At 48.9% G+C, this 24,029-nt stretch overlaps 1 protein-coding gene and 1 long non-coding RNA gene across 4 annotated transcripts; both read left to right on the top strand.

Annotated features, from left to right (window-relative positions):
* The first annotated feature begins 539 nt into the window (after positions 1–539).
* Positions 540–15,970, top strand: LOC121469915 (uncharacterized). Of its 3 annotated transcripts, none has more exons than XR_005980235.2 (4): positions 540–610; positions 1,209–3,032; positions 14,727–14,844; positions 15,553–15,970. It is a non-coding gene; the product is annotated as an uncharacterized lncRNA (long non-coding RNA). The 3 variants fall into 3 exon arrangements; XR_012056160.1 differs by lacking the exons at positions 540–610; positions 1,209–3,032 and adding exons at positions 9,391–9,494; positions 10,941–11,022; XR_012056159.1 differs by lacking the exons at positions 540–610; positions 1,209–3,032 and having other exon boundaries at positions 11,624–14,844.
* Positions 15,971–18,790: 2,820 nt separating this feature from the next.
* Positions 18,791–21,340, top strand: LOC116808455 (serine/threonine-protein kinase pim-1-like). Its single transcript, XM_041716433.2, has 4 exons — positions 18,791–18,887; positions 19,191–19,557; positions 19,950–20,126; positions 20,398–21,340. Exons 2-4 carry the CDS (start codon positions 19,212–19,214, stop codon positions 20,499–20,501), a joined length of 627 nt encoding a protein of 208 aa, XP_041572367.2. The 5' UTR covers positions 18,791–18,887; positions 19,191–19,211; the 3' UTR covers positions 20,502–21,340.
* Positions 21,341–24,029: the final 2,689 nt, after the last annotated feature.

Here is a 24,029-nt window from a genome sequence, read left to right as displayed (position 1 = left end):
CTTCCCTCCCCAACCGGACTCCCCCGTGCTCTCTCTTCCTGCTCTTCTTCCTATCCCACCCCGGCTCCTCCTGCCGCCTTTCCGTGACACCTTCTCCCACTCCACACGTTCCGCCTCCTTCGCCAAACCTGCCTTCAATCTTCCTTTTCCTTCCTCCACCCTGCCTTCCCCCCAGCCCCCTCCCCGACTGCCCCGCACACTCCGACCTCTCCCTGTCCTTGTCCCCTTCCCCTCGACTGCCGCTCTGCTGCCCTGTTCTCGTTCCCCATTCCCGCTCTTCTTCTTTCCTCGCAGCCGCGGGGCTCGGGGTGCCGGATAATAAAGCCCAGAGGGCCGGAGCCCGGCGCCCCCCGCCCCCGCTGGGGTCCCCACACGGGGCAGGAGCCGCTCTGCGAGTCCCCCATTCCGGTCCAACACAGCGCCCGACACTGCCGGGGCTCCTCTGGCTTTCCCGACATCACACTGGGGTGTTGGGCTGGGGGGCAGGGAGGGTCCCCTCCGGAGGGGGTCCTGTGGGTGGGGTAGGGGTTCGGAAGGGCCAGCACCTTCCACGAGCTTCTGAAACCTCTGTGCCTATCAGCAGCGGTGGAAGAGGATGCGGACAAGACAGGTGACTTGTCTTGTTCTTATAACTTATGTTACGAGGCAGTGGTGGGAGCAACTAGGGAATTCCATGGCTTTTTAAATCCATTCAATCAGCTCTCCCATATCCACCCAGGCTCATGGCTTCCCAAAGCAGAAGCTGTGTCTTTGGTGGGACGGGGGCAGGAGTGGGCAGCACAGAGCGTGGCCACACTGTGAGGTTTTCTGACACTTCAACACTCCCACTCCCTCTAAGAAAACTTCCCTTTCAGGGACAAAATTGGAATAAAAGGTGTAAAGGAAATATAAATCCAAGAGGGAAAATAGTCTGCAAAAAAGCCCAGCTCCACTGGGCCTGGATGCTGATCCCTGTTGCTGGTCAGTGAGAGTATCTGACAGGTCAGATTTCCAGCTGCTTTATTTAACAGGAAACTGGTTTGCTCCTTCTTGTGAGTAGGATTGTTGGCTTTCCATGGGCAAAGCCACTCTGGATTTTCCAGCTAGGAAAAGAGTTAGGGAACTCTTTGAAAACATAGTCCAGGAGGTAGCAAGCAGCTTGGCTTGGTAATCCTGTGGGGAAATAGAAGCATATCTGTTCTGATTTTTCTCTCCTCTTTCTTCCACAGCTGTGTCTGTATTCCTGACTTCCATTTACCTTGGAGACATGTGCCTTGGAGCACAGGAGCTGGATGTGTTACTTACCCGTGTCAGATTGATCTGCACTAGTGCAGATTATGAGTTACAGGGTGACTCAGACACTCGGAAACAAGGGGAAGAAGCTGTTATGTCTCTATGCAAAACAGTTTGGCTCCATCAGGGCATTAATTCAGGGGACTAACACTTCACCTTTAACGTTCTTCTCTGCTCTGTCTGCATCACCATGAGAGCCTCCTGAGATGTCCTCATATAGACCTATTTGTTTGGTCAAAAAAATCAGTATTTTATTACTGAGTGCAAACTCAGGAGGAAGATTTGATTCAACATCTCTCAGTGGGAACTTAAAGTTCCAATTTCCCTTTTCTTGAACAGTTTGAGAGATGATATTACTTATATCATTTTTATTACAGGCATTTTTATCTTTCTGAAGAACCAAAAAGACTGTTTGTGCATGTGTCTCAGCAGCGGGCCCAGCACAGGCAGGCAGGTTTGGAATTTTATTTGCTATGCTGTAGGTGTATTCAAGACATCGTTCCTCTTTGTTTGACAGAAGGAAGACAAAAAACTAATTCTTAGCAAAAAAGGATGTTTTCTTTCCTGTCTATCAAGCAGCCAAATACCACCAGCTAGCTATCCATATTTTAAAATCAGCTGGAGAACTTGCATCCCAGGGACCTGGGGAGTGTCTGAAGAGAGCTCTGGCCAGCTCTGTTAGCTGTTAAGCACCCTGGAACAGCAGAGAGGATGCTGGAAGAGTTCCAGTGCCCCAGTACCCAGAGACCCATCTGGTCAGGGCAGGTCACTCTTAGGCAGTGCTGCGACTGACCTGGGCCCAGGCAAAATCACAGAACTGGAGCTGAGCTAAGACACAACTGAAAAAGTCTTTCAAAGGACAGGGAAGCTAATTCCAGACTCTGTGGGTTTGGACAAAGACAAGTGCAGTGACAATGTCTGATATCATTTTCTGAGGGAGGTGTGATTGGAAGGATGAAGGCACATCTGTAATTTACTATGAGGTTGCTCATGCACCACATCCAAATACTGAATGGAGTTCCTCATGGTGAGTGATCCGTCTGGAGCCAGCAGAGAGCCCCAGGGCCCTGGATTGAGTCTCTCCGAGAGCAAGAAACAGGGATGAGGGATGAGACATGCAGATCTTCCAACTCTCTGGGCACCCAGCTTGGGTTTCTCTCCAACATTACACCGTCTGTAGGAAGGTGATAGCCAGAAGAATTGTGTTGTGCATGGCTATCAGGAATGCACAGCCTCCAGTGAAGTGCATGGGACACCTGGAAGGAGCTGGCCCTGTCCTCTTTCTGCTGTGTGAAGTTCCAGCCTTGGCCAGGAACCATCTCTGGCTGCAAACCTTATTTTCATGTGTCATTTTGGATGTTAATACACATCATTGAAGCAAATGTTAATGCTCTGCATCCCAGCAGCGTGATCATCAGCTGCCTTGGCAGGCAGATGGGTTTGAAATCAGTGGTCCCATGCTCCAGACCTTTTGTCTTATTTCTGTGGGATCGTGCAGTGCTGACAAGAGGGACTGGGACATGGACACCTCAGGGCAGGGCTTGTACAGGCATCAGCCTTCCCCGCTCTCCCAGAGGCACCCATCAAAGCTGGCACCAAATCGCTCTGTATTGCAGAGACGTGTGGGCTGCAGTCGGACCGTGGATTCTATCCAGGACCTCTCCGTGTCTCAGGATTCCACTGTGGCCTAAGTAGAGAGAGCTGTTGCGTGGCCTTTGGAAGGCACTGTGGCAGTGCCTGGTTTGTGTGCAGGTGTGCAGGTAAGAACAAGGGACGCTGCTGGAGGGCGGAGGGCCCTTGCCAGGAGAGTTAACCCTTGGAGTTACGCAGTGGGGGAAGAGATGGGTGTCATGCACGGCTAAAATTGCATTAATGCTGCATCAAAAGAGGTGGGAGAATGGGGGGGATTCTGCCTCTCTCCCCCACCCGGGTGAGACCCCACCTGCAGAGCTGCCCCAGCCCTGGGCTCCAGCACAAGAAGTACGTGGGGCTGTTGGAACAAGCGCGGAGGAGGCCATGGAGGTGCTCTGAAGGGCAGAGCCCCTCTGCTCTGGAGCCAGGCTGGGAGAGCTGGGGGTGCTCACCTGGAGAGGAGAAGGATCCAGGGAGAGCTCGGAGCCCCCTCCAGGGCCTGAAGGGGCTCCAGGAGAGCTGGAGAGGCACTGGGGACAAGGCCTGGAGGGACAGGACACAGGGAATGGCTCCCACTGACAGAGGGCAGGGATGGATGGGGTCTTTGCAAGGAATTCCTGGCACAGGGTGCCCAGAGAAGCTGTCTCCTCTCACCAGGACGTGGGTGAGCTGGGAGAGCACAGGGGGTCCTGCATGTCCCTGGGCTTGACAGAGATGGATGAGCAGAGAAACGGTGAAGGCAAAAGTTCTCCAGCCTTAACCGCGGATGTGAGCGTGTGTTTGTTGGGTGAGTGTATTGGGATTACCGTAAGAAAAGAGACGTGAGGTTTCCACAGAAATACTGGATGATTGTCATGCCAAGGGCAGACACAGCAGAGAGGATGACAGGGCAGGGGGTGCAAGTTTACACCAGTGGCTCCTTTCAAGCACTTCACTGGGTTTCAGTGCTGGAATTGGGAGAAGTGGAATTGAAGTGGGGCTTAAAAAACAAACAGAACTCAAGCAAAAAGGACAAGTTTTGTGGGTGACTGGGTTTAATAGTTTCTTCAGTCCTAAAATTATTTTCTCACAGTATTTTTCAAGCCTAGAAAAATGATAACATTGGATGGTTTCAAAGCCTAAACAAATCTCATTGAATGCTGTTTTTCATTCATGATTTCTGGGCACTCCAGAAAACATTTCTAGACTTGCCTTGTTCACAATGGCTCCTTTGATGGCCAGAATTGAATACATGAGGGATAAATATGTGTATTTTTAAGCCGAGTATTTTGCTCAGTAACATGATGAAAAAGTGCAAAAAGCTTTAAAAATGAATACTTTGTTTTAGTCTTGAAAGAGCTCTGAAATTTTCAAGTACACAGACTTCTCCTGCCAGTTTTTTAGGAACAGTAAATTTTTGGTAACATGCCTCTGTTACCCTGCAATTTCACATCCATTTCCATGTCTGTTGTGTTGTTAGTCTGCCTCCTGCTTTGTGGTTTATTTGGGGGGTAAACTGCCTTTTTTTATTGTTTTTGTTACCTTTTGTGAGCGTGCCAGAGGCCCTAGGGTGCCAATAAATGAGAATATTAGTGCTCCCTTTGACTGCTGTTTCCCTCTGCTTGTTTGTGACCTAATCCTGAATCTCCGCCCAGCCTGCTGAGCTGAATTTTCTGATCAGATAAGGAGGAGCAGAGGGTTAAGAGACACTCTGACCAAATGCTGACAGAAGTGTCCCCTCTGTGCAGTCATAAATGTTATGTGTCATTGCTGGGTCACTGGAGGCACTGAATATTTCTTTACTACAGGTTATTTTTCACACTAGTACCTACTTACTTAATCTCTGGTTATACTTACTTTGCTGGCGTTGATCTGGAGCAGGACATACACAGCAAAATAAGGAAAAGAAACATCACAAACACAGCAAGGCCGACCCAAAAGGCAATGACGATGGAGTCTGTGGGCACAGCAGAGTAATTCTGTCACGTGCGTTCTGCATGCAGAAATAAATCACAGCAAGGTGGTTTATCATCTCTAGTAAAGGTGTGCTGTTTAATCCATTCCATTTCTCCTTTCAGAGAGAGGACTCCAAGTGCCAATTTGTTAAAGGTCTTGGGAGCCTCCAGCAGGGATGAGGGAAGGGCTGGGAAAGCCTCCAGAGAGTGTTCTGGTGACTGGACCTGTGCAGATGTTGGAACGTGGCTCCTTTTACACAACCACATTGCAGGAAGCCTGAGTGGTTACTGCCTAATCCTGCAGGATCTTTGAGGAGAGGCCCTCAGGAAGGGAATTCCAGCCTTGAAAGCAGTTTATGCCAAGAGAAATAGCAAGGGGAGTTTGTTGCCAAGTGCCTGTGCCCCTCCCAGCACATCAGTGCAGTGGAAGAGAATGTGCCCTTGCCCTTTTCAGCTGCAGTGCCCCTGCAGCCACCATGGCAGAGGGCAAGCTGCTGCCCGCTTTGCCAGGAGCACATGGTTTATTTCAGGAACAAGAGGGCTGCAGTGCCAAAGTGTGTCCACAGCCGGTTCAGTGGGAGTGTGAGATGGCTGGGGAAGCAAAGAGAGCTGCTCTTTCATGGAGGCTTCAGTGCTGTGCCAATTCTATTGCCCGAGCCTTGGGTTCACTGAGGGAGGGGACGGATCCGCTCCCGCCCCCACACCACCTTTGGCCACTGGTTCCAAAACGCTCCTTCCTGGGGTCACTGTGGTGCTGGGGGTGGCCTTGGGAAGTTTGGGTGCTCTGCCCTGCACTCACAGCCGGTGGCTCACTTCAGATGAGGTGGAAAAAGAAGGGTCACTGACTCCAGAGACAAATACTGACCAAGATAAAATAAATCTTCCCTCTGCAAGTACAGAAAACATTGTGTTCTTTGAAACAGGTCCAGTATGTTTGATTCAGTGCTTCTTTGTGAAACAGTTCAGTATGTGTTGACATCAAAGCCACAAAGAGATTAAGAGAATGAGCCCAGCTCCTTTTAAACCCAAAACTAGAGCTGGCCCAGCTGTTCCCTTATCAGAAACAGGAGTTTAGGCTGGGCTACTGAAAAATATCAGTGGGCAGGCAGCTTATTTTATTCTTCCTTTGCCCAGAGACATTTTGAAAAGCCCAAAGTTTTGAAGCATTCCATACCATTGGGACAGAAATTAAGAGTCTGGATTTATAGAATTCCCTGTCAGAGCTATTTTGGCTTTATCTTTTAAAAACAGTTATAATAGATGTCATGGAATTCACTGAAGCCAAATAAAATGGCTCCAGGGCTCACGTGGAACTTGAACCAAAATTTCCTGGGTTTAAATTCTGCAATTAGCTGGCTTTCGCTTGTTTGCTTTTGTTTGTGTTTTTTGTTTTGTTTTGTTTTTTGTTGTTGTTCTTTAACTGGAATAAGGTATTTTCATATTTTACCAATCTATAAAAAGCTTTCCTATTGCTAAATTTTACCATCACATTTTGTGCATATGTGTATGCATGCTTATAAATAGCCTATTAGATCATGGGCCAATTAAGATTTTTCATTATTTTCGTACAAAATTGAGAGAGATGCACAACATTACAAATAGAAAACAAGACCATGGCTTTTTCTCTGGGTTTAGATTTATTTTTATGAGACAAATTCAGTCTCAAGAAGTTTCAGGGACCAGCCACATAACAGAGGAAAAGAAGTGCAGAGAATTAGGTCTGTGTTTCCCATTAAAAAAAAAAAAAAAAAATCCCCTAGCAGGCAAAACTGAATTATGAAACTGCAATCCCATTGCAGGGCTATGGAACTGTACAATTCCCTGGGGCTGCCCCGGCAATGGCCCTGAGCACATGGAGCCGATAATCCCAGCGCAGCTTCTCAGGGAATAAGAATGTAAATGTTAGGCAAAGACAGACAAAGTCTATTCATTGCTTGACTGGTACCTTTACTCAAAATAATAAAAAATCCCAACCAGCTGTTGGGAATTGTTTCCCTTGGTGTTTTCATTAGAACTTGTAACCCACTGTTCTCCCACTGGTATTTAGAAAAGGAAGAATAATAGTACCAAGAGGATACACTCTCTGTTCCTCCTAGGCTGCTGACATGGAAAAATATCTATTTTCATCTTCTTAGAGTATAAAAATGCCTGAAAGGTAGCAGACTTCTGTACTTCTTTTGGGGGGCATAAGAACAAGTGGGACTAAAAAGTCACTATGAGATCAGTTTACCCTGCTTTTTAATGGAAATAAGGCTGATGAGGTCACTCTTTAGGCACATATGGGGTAATTTCCTCCACAAAACTGTCAGCAAATTTCAATTAAATTTAACAGAGGGCGAGCATCTTGCCTCAAGCACAGTTTCTACAAATTTCAATAAAACAGGCAGCTGAATACCCTATCAATTGCCAGAGAGGGAAGTGCCACAACGCAAATGTCACCTCTGTTACACACCAGGTGATCCAAATGGTAGAAAAATGTTATTAAGGAGAAAACGGGGAAAGTTTATTCCTGATTTTTGGGTTTTGCTATGCCAGCCCATGCCAGAGACTTACATCTAGCTTAGCTAAGCAGTTTGGGGTTTCCCCAGTGGAATTTGGGGGTAATCATCTGCCCTAACTTTAAAATTAAGAGAATCAGAGGAGGTGCTCATAATTTGCCTGTTCCCAGCAGCACCAAATATTGCTCTACAACATTAGAGTGCAAGATTTTCTGTAGGGAAGGATGTGGATAATCACACCAGTTTATTTGGGGTGTGGTGCTCTAAATTTGGAGGCAATAAACCTTCGGCTGATCTGAATGCACAACAGAACTTTTCTAGAGGTGGTTCAGAGTAAGTTTCTGCTTCTTTTTCCTACTGCTGTCCAAGCAAGCGAAGGACAAGCAGCTCCTAACACAGAATTCAACCTTCACCATTAGAAAGGCAGTTTCTTGCATTATTAGTGAGAGAGACTTGAAGATATTCTGAAAGGCCATCACATTTTCCTGGAATATGTAATAATTTCACTGTGATAACCTTGGGAAAAACAATTTTAGTCTCTGAATCCACATCTGAACAGTTGCAGCCTAAAGAGCAATGAGTAAAGCCTGTAACTTTGTTAATTTACTGAAGATACAACCACAGGCAGAGGCTTGACAGAAATCAAGGGAAAGCACTGACTGCAGCCCAAGTGACTCCAACACACCCTGCCTGCTCTCCCTTGGTCTTTGTCAGTCCACCCATCACCCTCGGTTAATCCCCTGGGGCACAGCTTGTCATTTTATCTTAGCGAAACCTGACTAGTGCAGTTACAGTAGAAAAACCCAAATCATTTGCCACTACAAGTAGCCATAACAAGACAATGCTGTTTCACTGTGCAAAGCCAGGTGTGAAATGGAACAAGCTATGGCAAGGTGAGATGGGTGAATGCTACTTTATATCCTTTGGAAATAAACTGCAGAGCCCAGCAGAATCAGTTTCCACAGCAGCAATGCATTTGCACAATAATGAACACTATTACTTTATTAGTTCAGCAGCACTAAATCAAAAGAGGAAAGGTCAAAGAATATGTTTGCAGCTTATTGTTCCTGGCTACTGGAAACGCACATTTCCTTTACGAAAAATCTGAATGTTTACCAGTTGCAATGTCAGCCTTGTCCCAAGATGAAAACACAGTATTTTTATGAAAACCTCTGCTCTTTCAGTGAACTTTGGTGACAGCAGCACACAGGTAACTAGCACCCCACACTACAGATTCACAAGTCATCAAATTTCCCCTTAGCAAATGACTAAAAAAAAAATCTGTCCTTGTAAAGAAGAATTAGTGTTAGCAGTCTTATAGCTTCAAGTACTGTAAGGTAAAGCCCAGGGTGTTTGTTAGTAATTATCCAGCCTGAAGGCAAACACCCATTCACACAAACCAGGCACTGGCATGGACTCCATTGCAAGGAAACAAAACCAGGTCAGCGAGACAAGGTACGCAACATTTTCCCTGCGCAAGATTAGCACCTACCACTCCACAATACTTACATTTATTAACCTTCAGCTTGCTTCCATCTACTGGAATTGGATCTATGTAATCCCAGTAATAGTCATTAGGCCAGAAATACTCCGAGGAGTTTGTTCTGTTAGCCATGTCAGTGGTGCCTTTTAAGCCAGCTCAGAACTCCGACCCACTACTTTGCTTCACAGCACTGCAGCACCCTCAGAAAGAGAATTGCACAACTAGTGCCTGTGCCAGTCACTCTGGGGTCCCGCAGCTCAAGGGCTGCCTGGGGACTGAAAACACCTCATGGCAATGGGTGTTAATGTATGGCAGAGATGTAGGAGGAGCCCTGAAAACGCAATCCTCGCTTCTTGCCGGACACTCATGTTATTCCTCAGGATGTTTTAAACTGAGATGGGTGCCCTGTAACCTAGGGACAGGGTGGACAAGTGCCAGCTGGATCACAAACCCTTCTCTCCAAGCAGTGCACTGTTCCTGGCAGCTCCCGAGCACAGCCGGGCTGGAAAACATTCCTGAATGTATCTGGATGGAAAGGTCTGGGGTCTGGAGGGGCCACGCCAGGAGTGGCTGCGGGCACTTGGCCTCTGTCATTGCAGTGTGATGATGAAGAAACAGAAAAAGAAATGTCAGTCTTTTTCTCACTCCACAGATCTTAGGGCTGATGTCCTGCAGGTAACAATCCCATAGAAGTAAAAGAGTATTCTTTATTTCAGTTTTGTACATAGCTTGCAATACTTCTGATTCTCCAATAAGAGTAAACCTTCCAGTCACTAAATTACTGTGTATGCAGGGAAAAGCACGTGTCTTGAGGTTTGGAACTGAAATTGTTTTTCTTTTTATATCTAAGGAAAATGAAAAGTATTTCCTTCAGATAGCAGGCTCTTGGCTCCACATAAAACATAGAGACCTTAATTTGCTAATTAGATAATAAGTAAATTTTAAAAAGTAAATTAAAAAAAAATAAAATATTGTGAAGTTGAAGAGATGAAATTCAGCACATTATTAATACATCTTCTACAATTCTGTCATTTGGAATGTTTTAGCAAAATCTGACAAATCTAGGAATTAATGTCCTTTGTTTATGACTTTACAATATGTTGAGAGGTCTAGTTTAGCAAGGATAATCTAAAATATAGAGTAGCTTACTGGGTTTTCTGAGATTTGGGTTCATTATGTGGTTCAGCCACAGACTTTAATACAGTGTATTCTGTTTAAAGTGAGTGCATTTCTAGCTCAGAGTGTTGTAGGACTGAAGAGTGCAGAGATATTCTGTTGATACACACTAAAAATATCCAGTTTAGCATCCAGCTCCTTGTTGTCTCTGCAAAGGCATAATTTGATTTAAATGGGATTAGTAGTGTGCATGAATTTAAGCGTGTCCAAAAATGTCTACAAGGCTTTGCTTATTCAGTGCACTCATTATCTCAATTTGTTGTTTCATGGAATTATTCCAAGTATCTCATCTAATCACATTCTCCTGGAGGCACAACATATGCCCACAATAGCATGAGCTATATATAGCTCCTTCCATATTTATGGAAGATCAATGGAACATTTTTATTAATTTGTGAATTGCCCTGCAGGAATTAAAATCCCTCAATGAGATCATGCTGTGAATTCCCATGGGTAGAAAGCTGATGTAGAAGTGCAATTTTTTAGATAAAAGCATTATCTCAATAATATATTAATACACTGATATTATATTATATTATATTATATTATATTATATTATATTATATTATATTATATTATATTATATTATATTATATTATATTATATTATATTATATTATATTATATTATATTATATTATATTATATTATATTATATTATATTATATTATATTATATTATATTATATTATATTATATTATATTATATTATATTATATTATATTATATTATATTATATTATATTATAATATGTATTGCCATCAGTTATATCAATATATTGATATATTTAATATATTGATATAACTGATGGCAATATATAAACAATATAGCAATGTATTATAAGTAATATAAAATAGGTAGAAGTATATAAATAAAGACTGATTTATATAAATTTAAAAATAAACTTGGCACTAGTGTTTGTATACTAATCAAAAATATGATCCACAGACACAGAAAAACACTATCATTATGCTGAATGGAAATCAGACATGTGCTCTTCAGTGAAGACATTTTACCATGTTTGTTTCAGGTACTTCTGAATCCCTAACCTTTGGTGTTCAGCTTGAAATGCAGCTGGCAAAGAGCCCAGACAATTCTGTTCTCAGTAATGCTGCTATAAGTCTGTTGAGTTACTTTATATTATTGATAGGGGAGCAGAATGTGACGAAATATTATGGCCTCTTTCTGCTGAATTTGTTGCTTTCATCTACAAAAGTAGTCATAGGAATCAATGAATGTATGGAGAATTACTCCAAATGCGAAAGCACAGCAGCATGTGACTCTTTAGGACTTGAAATGACTCCGTGGTATTTCTTACCTACCCACCCTGAAACAAAATCTGAATTTGTTTTCAAATAATAGAGCTAAAATGTCAATTTTCCCCTAGAGCTGGCTGTAAAATAGCAATATTAATATTGCTCTGTATCATTTTCTGCTGAAGGAATTAAGCATGAGTCATTTGAAAAGGAGCTGGTTAGCATTCCAAATCTTTTAATAAATGTTTCTGTTTCTAGATATGCAATGCCTTCCTGACTTTGCCATTTAATGTATTTTCCCAGCAGCTGAAAAAATGGTGCTTTAACAATCATCACTGAATATTTTTTGTCTTACGATCATATTAAATCAGATATAGTCAGAGTAGTTCAGATGAAAGAATTCAAATACTAAGATATTCAAACAATAGACAATATCAATAAATTAAATTTCAGATGAACTTAATGTTTCTGAAATATCAGGTGGAATACTACTGATGATGAAGAGAACTAATATAAATTATGTTGATTTTGAATTTGAACATTATATTATTTATGTAATATGTATATTATCTACACTGATTAGATAACATTATTTTAATAGCCTTTAATGCAATTTCCATTTCTCAGCTGAAAATCAGATTTACTTCCAGATAGTCTCAGGTAAAATTAAAGTAGTTTACTTAAGCATTCAGGAAAAATATCCCACTTCAAATAAAATTTTCATTCACTTCTTTACCTCCTATGTGTTCATCTGAACATATTCCTGCTTGCCAATGAGCACAGAAAAGTGTTGAAGTTGCAGATGAGTTACAGGCAACAAGGCTATAAAAAATGTCCAGGCATTACATTCCTTCAGCTAAAATAAAACTGTGTTTCTTCTCTGCATGCATTCCTAGAGGGGCTGGGAAAGTTTAGTTTTTATTTGTTGTTTGAATTTGCTATATGCAGAAGTTTGGCAGCTGTACTGGAAGACCACAACAGAGTGTGTGGAATTAACACTTCAACATTTTGCAGTTTGATATCTTGTTTTAGTTCCCAAAATCCAGTTCATATCAATGAAAATATAATTGGTTGCCAGGACAATAAATGTCAACACTGATTTATTTCTTGTGCTTTTCTTTGCCTTTTCATCCCTCTAGGGGTGCACATGCAAGTGGAAAAAATGTTAAAATTGTTGTGTCACCAGTTGTCTGCAATCCAAATAAATCCCAGTCAATAACGTTGCTCTCTAGGATTTCATGCCTACTCCACTAAAAATGTAGTTTTGAACCTAAAACTTGGAATTATGTCAGTGGCAAAAAGAAAAAGGTGTCCCAAATGTTGGATCTAATTCCCAATGTGCAGTAAAATATTAACACCCTAAATTAGGGTTAAGGAGTTTTTTCTTTCACTGATTCTTGGTAACACCCTCACTGAGACTCCAGAAACACTAGCTGCTTACTCACTGCTCTTTCCTCCCTCCCTTCCAACCCAAAGGTGGCCAAAGAGGAGAATTAAAAAGGGAAAAATAGCATGTTGAGATAAGAACAATTTACAGGAAGCAGAAATGAGGTAGAGAAAATGAACAATAACAGCAACGATATTAGCAACTAAAGTGTCCCCCCCAAAAAAGTGAGTGAACACTAGTTAAAATAGAAACAGGACATGTGGAATAGCAGCCAATAGTTAATAAAACTTTTATTAACTGTTTGAATAGGAAGATAACTGCATCAAACTGGTAGGGCAAAGCATACCAATATTGATATTGCAGTATCAATACATGGTGACACTTTTCCAGCTATGCTTACCTAATCTGCAAGCAACAAGCGTAAAAATCTGATTCAAAAGATTAATTTATTATGACTTCTTAGTCCTTGACTCAGAGGCGAAATAGTAGAATATGATAATATTATGTTTTAGGTTTATTAGATAGCATTCAACAGTAATAGTTTCCTCTGCTATCATTTCTGCCTCAACATTTGCATTAGATTAAACTGGGTCTTGTTACCAAAGCAATTGTGTAAGGTGAGTGTAGTTATTTGTAAGTAGTTGTTTGTTGTTATTGTGTAAGGTAGTTATTCCACTGTATTTACTGTACTGACAGATTTCTTTGTCTCTGATCTTGACCTCAATTCTCCCAGCTGGGAACAAGTTCTGGGTATTATCCAGTCAAACCAGTTAATTTCCTGTGACTGATATATAAAACTGTAAGGAGCAGGTACAGAAAGTGTTTGGGGTATTGCCTGTTAGATTGCCATCTTTTTCTCACTATTTAGTTTTGCTGCTCGTTTTCCTCTTGCTGTCTCTATCTACTCTAGGATCAGCACCATTCCTGCTTTTATACAACACGATGCTGCAGGGTTCTAATTTCTAAGGGATTTAAGTGGTGCCTGAAGCGCTATTACAATATTAATTGAGCTTTGTTTTGGGGGAATAAACATGAGAGGAAAAGCATATTGATTAATTGTTCTATTATGCAACATATAGAATTAACTGGGCTAAATAATTGATAATTGTATTAAGAATAAATTCATCAAGAAATACGTGTATATTTCTAAGAAAAATAGTAATGGAACAACAGTTAAATCCATCCTCTATCCAAACAACTGTCCACTCTGAGATTTTCCCTTCACTCAGGATGTATTAATGGACTCTCTACTCTTACAGGCTCTGACTACACCAAACCTTTGCCTAATCTTGCCACTTAGCTTGGCTCCAACCCTGATTGCCCTAACATTAAATAGAAAAGTAATCTTACACTGAAGTAAAAGTAGAAAAGTAAGTGAAGTTAAGTAGAAAAGTAATTTTACAAGAACATACACTGTGCATTTCCCTCCCCTGGCCCCTCCCCCCTTGCTCCTTGGCCACCCTACAATCCCAGGAATCCAGACCCTAAAATCCCAGGAATCCAGGGATCCTCATTAAGCCTTGATTTAGGAGTTTTTCTGTTTCCTGGTCCTTTCCTGAAACTCCTGAATGTCTGAGTCAGGGTCAGCCCTGTCCCTTCTGAGCAAGGAGTGGCACAAGGGGTGTTCGGTGATCCCCAGTGCCCCTGGGACATCACATTAGTGCCTGAATTAATGGAATAAATCAGCCAAGAATCCATTTTCTTCATGCAGGAAAGATGGTTCTTTATTCACATAATGATTTTTATATGGTTTTCATAGACCTCATGTGGCTCCCATTGGTTAGTGGTTTTTTTGTCACCTAATTCATTGGTTAGTAAATATCATTTTACTAACCATTCTTGGACTGTTTACATATTTTTTTCTACTGGTTCTCATGGGAAAAACCCCTTGTTATTGCAGGTGCATTTGTTTTTCACCCTCAGAATAGGTTGTTTCATTAGCAAAGTTCTCATCCTCAAAATAACTTCACATGGGAATGTGCAAACTGCTGGATAGCTGCATGTGGAAGAGGTGACAGGGCAGCGTTGGCGATTTAGCAAAGCCAGGCCTGACTTCATAAGGCCTTTTTAAAATATTTCTCCTGTCTACAGGTTCACCTGAATGAACCTGGGGACAGACAGGTGCATCTTGCAGCTCTATAAGCAGAGGTCTGGACATCATTTGACATCACTGAAGCTCCTGTGCCCCTCTGCTGCCCAGAGCTCACTGGTAAGTGTTAAATTAGTCAATGATTAAGTTGTGCTAAATCCTTCAAACATAATCTCTTGATCAAGCTTGGCAAGGGAACCCAGTCTGAACAGTCTCTCTTACCCTTTTCACTTTTATTTTTTTGGTCTCCATGTAAGTTATTTTACACTGACTGTGTAATCAATTTTCTTTTGTGGGCTTTATCTACACAGTAAATAGCAGAGGAAACGTTGCCATTTGCCTCTGCCATTTGCCAGAGGAAACGTGTAAAGTTTGAGCTTTCACAAATTTCTATCCAGCCTCCATTTGCCAATACCTTTAATGGTGGTTCCATTTAGCAAATGGAGGTTGGATAGAAATTTAAAGAGAGGAAGAGAGACAGCTTGGACCCTGGGATGTTAGAAGGAGAAATTCTAGGTGGGAGGAGATGATGGAGTGGCTTTTGTCTGGACTTTTTCTTGGTAGCCACAGACTGAACCAATCTCCTCCAAGAGAGACTGTCTTTTAGGAGGATGCCAGTGAGCCAAAGAGACCATGCTTCAGCTGGGAAAAGACAGAAGTAGAGCAAACAGAGAAAAGTTAGGGAGGTTTATGGTGGTGCCCCCTGTCTTCAGAGAAGAAGAAGAGAAGAAGATCTCTCTTCTTGGACCCTCGGCCCCAGGGAAAAATGGGGGGGACTATGGTCCCAAAAATGAAAAACTGAACTGTTGTTTTTTCCCCTCTTGGCAGGGCATCCTTGAAAGGAAAAATCCTAAAAGCAGTCTGTCCATCCATGCATTGGTGGTGAGAGCACTATGCATGGAAAGGAGAGGGTCACCACTGGCAAACTTTTTTCTCTGGACGGTGCCATGTTTGACATGGAAGCACAGGATGCGGCAGCTGTGTTCCTTGAGCGGGGTCTGTGGCACAGGAGGGGCTCCTCTCTCCCTCAATGGACTGAGTATCAATTGTCTGGAGGGTGGAAACCTGATTGGGGTCCAGGTTGTGTCTCACTATGATTTGTTGGAGTTGGGTGGTGGGAGGAGGAATGCTTTGGAAGGTTTTCACTTTCCATTTTGTGTGTGCGGGATTTTTTTTCCTTTCTTTTTCCTTTTATAGTAGTATAGTAGTAGTAGCTTAATAAAGTTTTTTTCCTCCTTTTTATTAAGCTTGGGCCTGCTTTGCTCTGTCCTCAATCGCATTTCACAGCATTCAATTAAGAGGTTGCATGTTCATGGGGGCACTGGCATTGTGCCAGTGTCAAACAATGACACCAGGAAACTCCAGCCCTGATAATCTCATCTTGATAGCAGGAAAGGCCATTACTGGCACTACTGGGACATGATGGAAGGACGGCGCCAGCATCTGGACAGGGCAGCGTGAGATAACGGAGGGAAATGCAGGAGAACAGATTATGGGACGGAGAGAATGGGGCTGTGGCCGAGCCTTGTCCCTAATGGGGTGCAGCTGTATAAGACAGGTGAACAGAACTGAAGGAAAAGAAGCATGGAATACTGATGTTTATTGACCAACCACAAAAGAGTAAAAGGGCACACAGATATTACGCATATGAGGGAAAAGGGTATAAAAGTTTGTACTGGGGAATAATAAAATGCTGCCGCTTGAGACCTTTCATGGTGTCAGTCACGAGTCCGCAGTCAGGGAAATTCCTGTCTGATTGATTATGCCACTACCATAAGGTCACCAGTCTCATGGATGATGGGAAGACTATGCAGGTTCAATTTCAGGATATGATGTGCAGTTTTGATCCTGTCCCTCGCAGAATACATCTGGAGCAGGAGTCTAGGTATGAGACGAACAGAGACAGGGTGTGTGCGGTGAAGAAGGGGCTGATGTACTGGTCTCAATGGGATAGGATCCATTTTCATTCCAGGGAGAGGCAAAGACCTGTGTTTGGATTCAGGATGGGAATGTGGTAGATAGCACACGGATAGCTTGGATGTTGCTGCGCGGGACTTGCCCTCCACAAGGACTTTGCAGTGTCCCATTGGACGACCCATGTCCCATGCTCTGCCAGCAAGGAGGTGAGACCCCCAACATTCCCCTCCTCATCCCTGTGTGCTACTTAAAGAAGAATCTTCCGCCCACTCTGCTCCAAAAGAGATGGCAAGTGTCCATAGGGAGCCCCCTTACCCCTCCTGGGGCACTGCGGAGGGCGGGGCTGAGGCAGGGCTGTGATGGCACAAAGGGGCAGAGCGCTGGCGTCAGGCAGGGCTGTGATGTCCCAGGGCTGTGCTGGCCGCAGCACTGTGACATCGCTGTGACATCAGCGCGCTGTCGCTGTGTGAGACGGGCCAGCACCCACAGCTGCCAGTGCAGTCACGATGGGACCTGCCGGAGCCATGGGTGACGGTGACGTCCTGGTGACTGCGCTTCTCCTGCTGCTGGCCGCCGTGGCTGTCTGGTGGGCCTTTGGCCACTGGCAACCACAGAGCCGGCAGACACGGAGAGCGATGTGGAGCAAGCGCCCCGGGGCCCGGCCCAGAGGCTCACGGAGGAAGCGAGGAGCCCCTGCGACTCCCAGGTTCCCCAGGCCTCGGGCTGCTCCTGGCAAGCGGCCACGTGCTCCCGCCAGCCCCCTGGGCAGCCCCTGCGGCTGCGGCCCCTGCCTGGCAGTGGCCCGGGAGCTGCTGGAACTGATGCTGCAGATCTGGGATGGCAACGGGACACGTGCGCCGCTCTACTCTGGGATGTGGCAGGCCTTGTGGAAAGAACTGAAGGAGCTGCTGAAGCGAGGCCACCTGCCCTGCTGTGGCTTAGCCAGCTCCTCCACAAGCCTCCATCCCTTCCAGAGGCTGCTCCCAGCAAGATTCTCCAGCCCTGGGAGAGCCTCAAGGCCTGCAAGGATGGCACAGCAGGGGGGAGCCACCACCATCCATGCAGGAAACTCAGGCTGTCAGAGGCCCTGCATCCTGCCAAGAGCCTCTGCTATCTCTGACAGCCGCCATCCCTCACAGAGGCTCAGTGAGACCTGTCAGCCTGCGGAAGGAGCAGAGCCCGTGGACAGGTCTCCCAGCTCCCTTGGACTCACAGACTTCAACAACGTGGGTGCAATCCTGAGCCTTGACGTGGCAAGGGAAAGCCCACAAGTCCAAATGGGAGCCCAGCCCGATGCGGGGGAGCCTGCTCAGGAGCAGCTGGCGGGGCAGCAAGCGTCCTGGAGCCAGCAGTGGTCATCCCACAGCGGCCAGGACAGCCAGGACGCTGTGCCGGTTCTGCCAGCTGGCCACAGCCCGAGCCTGGCGGTGGAGATGGTCCTCCAGACACCACGGAGGTTCCTCCATCTGCAGCAAGCTGCCCCGAGACAGCCCTTGAGTGCCGCAAAGAGCTTTCTAGTAGCAGGTGAGATCTCCTGAGGAGCTGCCTGAGGCTCCCCCGGGGCTCTGGAGGGGCACGGCCAGGCCAGGCCAGGGCCCCTGACAGCAGCCCAGTCGCTGGCTGTTTCCAGTGCCTCCGATGGCCCGGCTTGAAAACGCCCTGTCTGCTTTGCAGCCGCTCCTGGGATCCCCCTGTGCCCAGCCTCGGGCTGCAGCCCCGGCCGTCGGCAGGAGCAGAGCCCAGCCCACGACGCCGGGGACAGCGCCGGTGCCGCCGTGCCCCGCTGCCCCGGGGCTGCCGCAGCCGCCTGTGCGCGCTGCCCCGGCCCGGCTCTGCCGCTCGCCAGCCCGGCGGCTGCAGGGCGGCGGCCGCTGCCCGGCGCGCAGCAGGAAGCGGGTGAGAGCGCGGCGGCCCGCGGGGCCCGGCCCGCTCCACTCGCGGGCACTTGCGGGAGGGGCGGGTCCTGGGCGCAAGGCTGATGGCTCGCTCTTGGCCGCAGGGCAAAGGGAGCAGCGGCAGGAGCGGTACCTGCTGGGCCCGCAGCTGGGCAGCGGCGGCTCCGGCACCGTCTTCTCGGGCATCCGCCTCTCGGACGGCAGCCCGGTGAGTGGCCGCGACGGCCGGGCCTGGGCGCAGGGGCAGCGGCGGGGAGGGGCAGGGCTGGAGCTCAGCCCTCCTCTCCCCATGGCTCGCAGGTGGCCCTCAAACGCGTGGCCCGGGAGAGCGTCCTGCAGTGGGACGAGCTGGTGAGCGAGCGGGGCCAGCGGGACAGAGCGGGGCGTGGCGGGCAGGGAGAATCCCGGGCCGGGCTCAGCGTGCGGAGCCGCGGCCCCGCGGGCCTGGGCACGCCGAACAGCGGTGCTGGGGCCGGGCAGGGGCACCCCCGAGCATCCCCCGGGCGGGAGGAAGCGCAAGCGCCAGGGAGGCTACGGCAGGGGGCACTGGGGCATCCCGGGCAGGGCGCAGCGCAGCCCCAGGGCAGCAGCAGAAGCAGCAGCAGCAGCAGCAGCAGCAGCCTGCCAGAGGCACTGATTTTCTCCTCCTCACAGCCCGACGGCACCCGCGTGCCCATGGAGGTGGCGCTCATGGAGAAGGTGGGCTCTGGCTGCCACAACATCATCCAGCTCCTCGACTGGTTTGAGCTGCCCGACAGCTTCGTGCTGGTCCTGGAGCGTCCGCAGGCATCGCAGGATCTCCTGCAGTTCCTGCAGGAGCAGGGGTGCCTGTGCGAGGAGCAGGCGCGCTGGCTTTTCTGCCAGGTGCTGGAGGCCGTGCGGCACTGCACCACCTGCGGCGTCCTGCACCGGGACATCAAGCCAGAGAACCTCCTCGTGGACCCGGAGAGCGGCGACCTGAAGCTCATCGACTTCGGTTGTGGCACCTTCCTCCAGGAGCGGGCCTTCTCGGGCTTTGCCGGTGAGCCCATGGCCTGAGCCCTGCTCCCGGTGCCAGGCACTGCACGGCCCCGTTCCCTCCTGGGCCGCGGGCTGCGGCCTTCAGCCGGCTGCCCTCTGGCACGGGGCGGATGCCGTGCCCCAGGAGGCGGCTGCCGGCCCTGCCGACAGAGGGGGTGGCAAAAGCGGCTCCTGGCCCTGGGGCTCAGCGGGCCCACAAGGGCCTGGGCTGCTCCGCTGGCCTTCTTGGCCTTGCGGAATGGTTCCTTGCTTTTGGGCAGCTGGCTGGGGGACGCGGGTGGCCTCGGGGAGAAGCTGTGGCCACGGGTGCAGCCCCTGCCTCGGCCAGGGGGCTGGTGCCAGGCTCTGGAAGGCAGCAGCCTGCGCCCAGCCAGCGCCGCCTGTCTCCTCTAGGAACGGACGCGTACAGCCCGCCCGAGTGGATCTGGCTGGGTTACTACCACGGCCACGCGGCCACCATCTGGTCCCTGGGCGTGCTGCTGTACATCATGGTCTGCGGCAGCCTCCCCTTCCAGGACGACCCTGACATTGTGCTGGGGAAGGTCTTCTTCCAGCGGCAGGTCTCTCCAGGTGGGTGTCCGGCCTCAAGACGGAGGGCTTTGGCAGGTGGCGGCACGCAGCCCGGTGCGGCCCTCACGCAGCTCGACGGGGTCAGCGCGGCACGGGCGGCCGGAGGAGGCGGCCGCGTCCCGCCGTGCCGCTCTTCCACGCGGGGCAGAGCCGGTTGGGAGTCCGGCACGGCCTAGAACCCAGCCTGGCACGGCCCGTGCCCTGCGGGTGACGGGGGCAGCTGGGCAGGAGACTCTGCCGGTGACCGACCCTTTCTGGCTTCTCTCCCCAGAGCTCCAGCACCTGATCCGATGGTGTTTGGCCAAGCAGCCTGCGGACAGGCCGGAGCTGGAGGAGGTCTCATGCCACCCTTGGGTGCGGGGCCGGCGTTTTTGATGCCTTGCCAGAGCCTCTGCAGCACCCACTTACCAAGTCCCTCTTCCGACACCGCTCCTCGATGACATCCGAGAGGCTGGCCGTGCCGCGCTGTTGAAGATCCCAGACGGCAAAACTCCCTCCCAAAGTTTCTCTCCAATACTTCAAGGACCGGACGAATCTTTCATCAAGTTCGTGGACCGCCTCAGAGAGGCGATCGAAAAGCAGATAGAGCACCCTGCGGCAAGGGAAAAGCTCCTCCGAAAGATGGCAATGACCAACGCCTCAGCGGAGACGAAGAAGATCTTAAGAGCGTTACTGAGGAACCCCGAGCCCACCATCACCCAGATGGTGGAGGCGTGCGTGAAGGCCACATCTACAGAGGTAACGGTTGCCATGGCAGTGAGCAAAGGGGTGGGGGAGGCCACGCTGAACTTAAACAACATGCGCTGCTTCGGGTGTGGCCAAATGGGGCACATTCAAGCCAACTGCCCCTGCCCCCCCGATGCATTCTGCCATCACCCGTATGCACCTTCCCCAAGACCCCCACCCAGGAACTCATTCCCGCCATACCAGCCGGCGGGAAACGGGCCGCGGAGCGCGAGGAGGGGCCACGCGAGAACATCAAATGGCCCTTCTCAGCGCCCGAACCTCCCTACTATCAGGGAGGACCAATGGCCCAGGGGACAGTTTCGGAGGATTGGCGGAGCACAGACGACGGACTTCGCCTCCTCCGGAGAACGGCCAACCTAGATCCCGGCCGCCGCCAGGTCCTCAGAAGCTCCGTCACCGTCACCTTCCAGGATGAGGACCTGGTGAGAGTCCCCGCGGGGTTCCTGGAGCCCCCTCACTGCCAAGGCGAAGCGACCGTCCTCATCGTCGGCGACGGAAGGCACACACCAGACAGGATTTCCATCATCCCTGAAGTGGTGTGTGTCCCGCCGGGGTCCGAGGTAACGTTCTCAGTCATTTGCCACGGGCCCCCTTATACCCTGGGCAAAGGGCTCCCCTTCGCCTTGCTCTATCTGCTCGACTCGGACGACCTCTCTGGACGGGACCCGGAACAGGACATTCACGTTTTTCTCACCCAGAATGTTACCAAAGAAAGACCATAATCAGGACTGTCATTTCTTTACAGGGAAAGTCGGTGGCGATGAACCTGATGGCAGACACTGGGGCGGATGTCACCATCATTCCCAGGTCAAAGTGGCCCCGCGACTGGGAGTTGGTGCCCCCTTGCGGCACAATCTCCGGAGTGGGCGGAGCTGTCAATTCCATGCGCAGTCGACGCCTGGTAAGTGTGGAGGGACCAGAGGGACAAATAGCCACCATTCGGCCCTTTGTTGTGTCATCAAACATCATGTTATTAGGCAGGGACGTATTGTCCCAGTGGGGTGCCCGCCTTGACATCCCTAGCCCTGCGTGGGATTTTTAGTGTGGGCCACTGCGGAGCGCACCTCCCCACCGTTGAATTGGAAGACCGATGTTCCGGTGTGGGTGGATCAGTGGCCCCTTGTGGAGGAAAAATTAAATGCGCTCAATGAACTTGTAGAAGAGCAGGTGCGCCTTGGGCATTTAATACCCTCCACCAGCCCTTGGAACACTCCTGTCTTTGTGATTAAAAAAACAGGCAAAGACAAGTGGCGCCTGCTCCAAGACCTCCGCAGGGTCAATGATGTCATCGAGGACATGGGCCCCCTCCAGCCTGGGCTTCCCTCACCCTCCATGCTTCCCCGGGATTGGCAGCTCGCAGTCATTGACATCAAGGACTGCTTTTTTAACATCCCCTTGTATCCAGGAGATGCCCCCAGGTTCGCTTTTTCCGTACCATCCATCAGTCGGGCGGAACCTTATAAAAGGTATCAATGGACCACCTTGCCCCAGGGGAATGAAAAATTCTCCAGTGCTCTGCCAAACATCCGTGGCACAGGTTTTATCGCCAATCCGCCGACTTTTCCCCGAAGCCGTCATCCTTCATTACATGGACGATGTCCTTGTCTGCGCGGAGACGACCACCTACCTCCGCGCAGCACTCAACAAAACCATCAAAGCCGTCAAGGACGCGGGTTTCCAGATTGCGGAGGAGAAGATCCAGCTCTCCGCCCCATGGAAGTATTTGGGCATCACGGTCACGGGAAGGACCGTCGCGCCCCAGTCTGTCACCATCAAAGACGACCCACGGACCCTGCGGGATCTGCAGCAGATCTGCGGAACCATCACGTGGATCCGACCTCTCCTGGGACTCACCACGGAGGAGCCGGCGCCCCTCTTCGAACTCCTGCGAGGAGACGGCGACCTGGCTTCTCCACACGAGCTGACACCCGCCGCGAAGCGAGCCCTGGAGAGAGTTGCGGAGGCCATCGGATCCCACCAGGCGCACCGTGTGGACCGGGTCCTTCCCATCCCCCTCGCCATCTTGGGTAAGTGCCCAAACTTCCATGGGTTGCTGTTTCAGTGGGATGCAGGCCGGAAGGACCCACTCCTTATCATCGAGTGGCTGTTCCTTCCGCACCAGCCCCCGAAAACCATCTCCACACCCGCAGTATTGATGGCCAAACTCATAATCAAAGGCCGACAACGCCTCCGGACCCTCGCAGGGTGCGATCCGGCGTGCATCTATGTACCTCTAAATTTGGAGCAATTGGAATCACTGTTGCAAACAAATGAAAATCTCCAAATTTCTCTAGATAGCTATCCTGGCCAAATTTCCATACATTATCCGAAGCATAAGCTATTCAAGGACACTTTCTATTTGGCCCCAAAATCGTACAAAAGTAAAACACCGATCAAAGATGCTCTCACAGTGTTCACTGATGGATCGGGAAAATCCCACAAATCAGTGATCACGTGGAAGGACCCGGAGAGTCAGAAGTGGGAGTCTGACATCCAAATAGTTGAGGGTTCCCCCCAGATCGCAGAACTTGCCGCGGTCGTGAGAGCATTCAAAACATTTCAACAACCTTTTAATCTGGTGACTGATTCGGCGTATGTGGCTGGGATAGCAGAGCGAGCAGAACATGCAATGCTCAAAGAAGTTCAAAACAAGAAATTATTCGGGTTGCTCACGGAATTAATCTGGTTGGTCTCCCACCGCGAGCAATCCTATCACATAATGCACGTTCGGGCGCACACAGACCTGCCAGGAGCCATCGCTGAGGGTAACCGGAGGGCAGACCACTTAGCTATGGCCACTGTTGCCACGACCTCTTCTGTACACTCACTCTCTAACACCATCCCAGACATTTTCGCCCAAGCAAGGCTCAGCCATGCGTTCTTTCATCAGAACGCTCCTGCCCTTGCCAGACAATTCAAGATATCCAAAGAGCAGGCCAAGGCCATCCTCGCCACTTGCCCCAGCTGTCAGTCCCTTGCCCTTCCACCGGTGGCATCAGGGCTCAATCCCCGGGGACTGGGAGCTTTGGAGCTGTGGCAGATGGATGTCACACACTACAACTCTTTTGGCCGCCTCAAATATATCCACGTTTCCATTGACACCTTTTCAGGCGCAATCTTCACCTCTCTCCACACGGGGGAGAAGACGAAGGACGC

Source organism: Taeniopygia guttata, chromosome 5 (genome assembly GCF_048771995.1).
Source record: "Taeniopygia guttata chromosome 5, bTaeGut7.mat, whole genome shotgun sequence".
NCBI lineage: Eukaryota > Metazoa > Chordata > Aves > Passeriformes > Estrildidae > Taeniopygia > Taeniopygia guttata.
The sequence above is the reverse complement of the archived record's forward strand: the minus strand, read 5'-3'. Positions and strand labels throughout refer to the sequence as shown.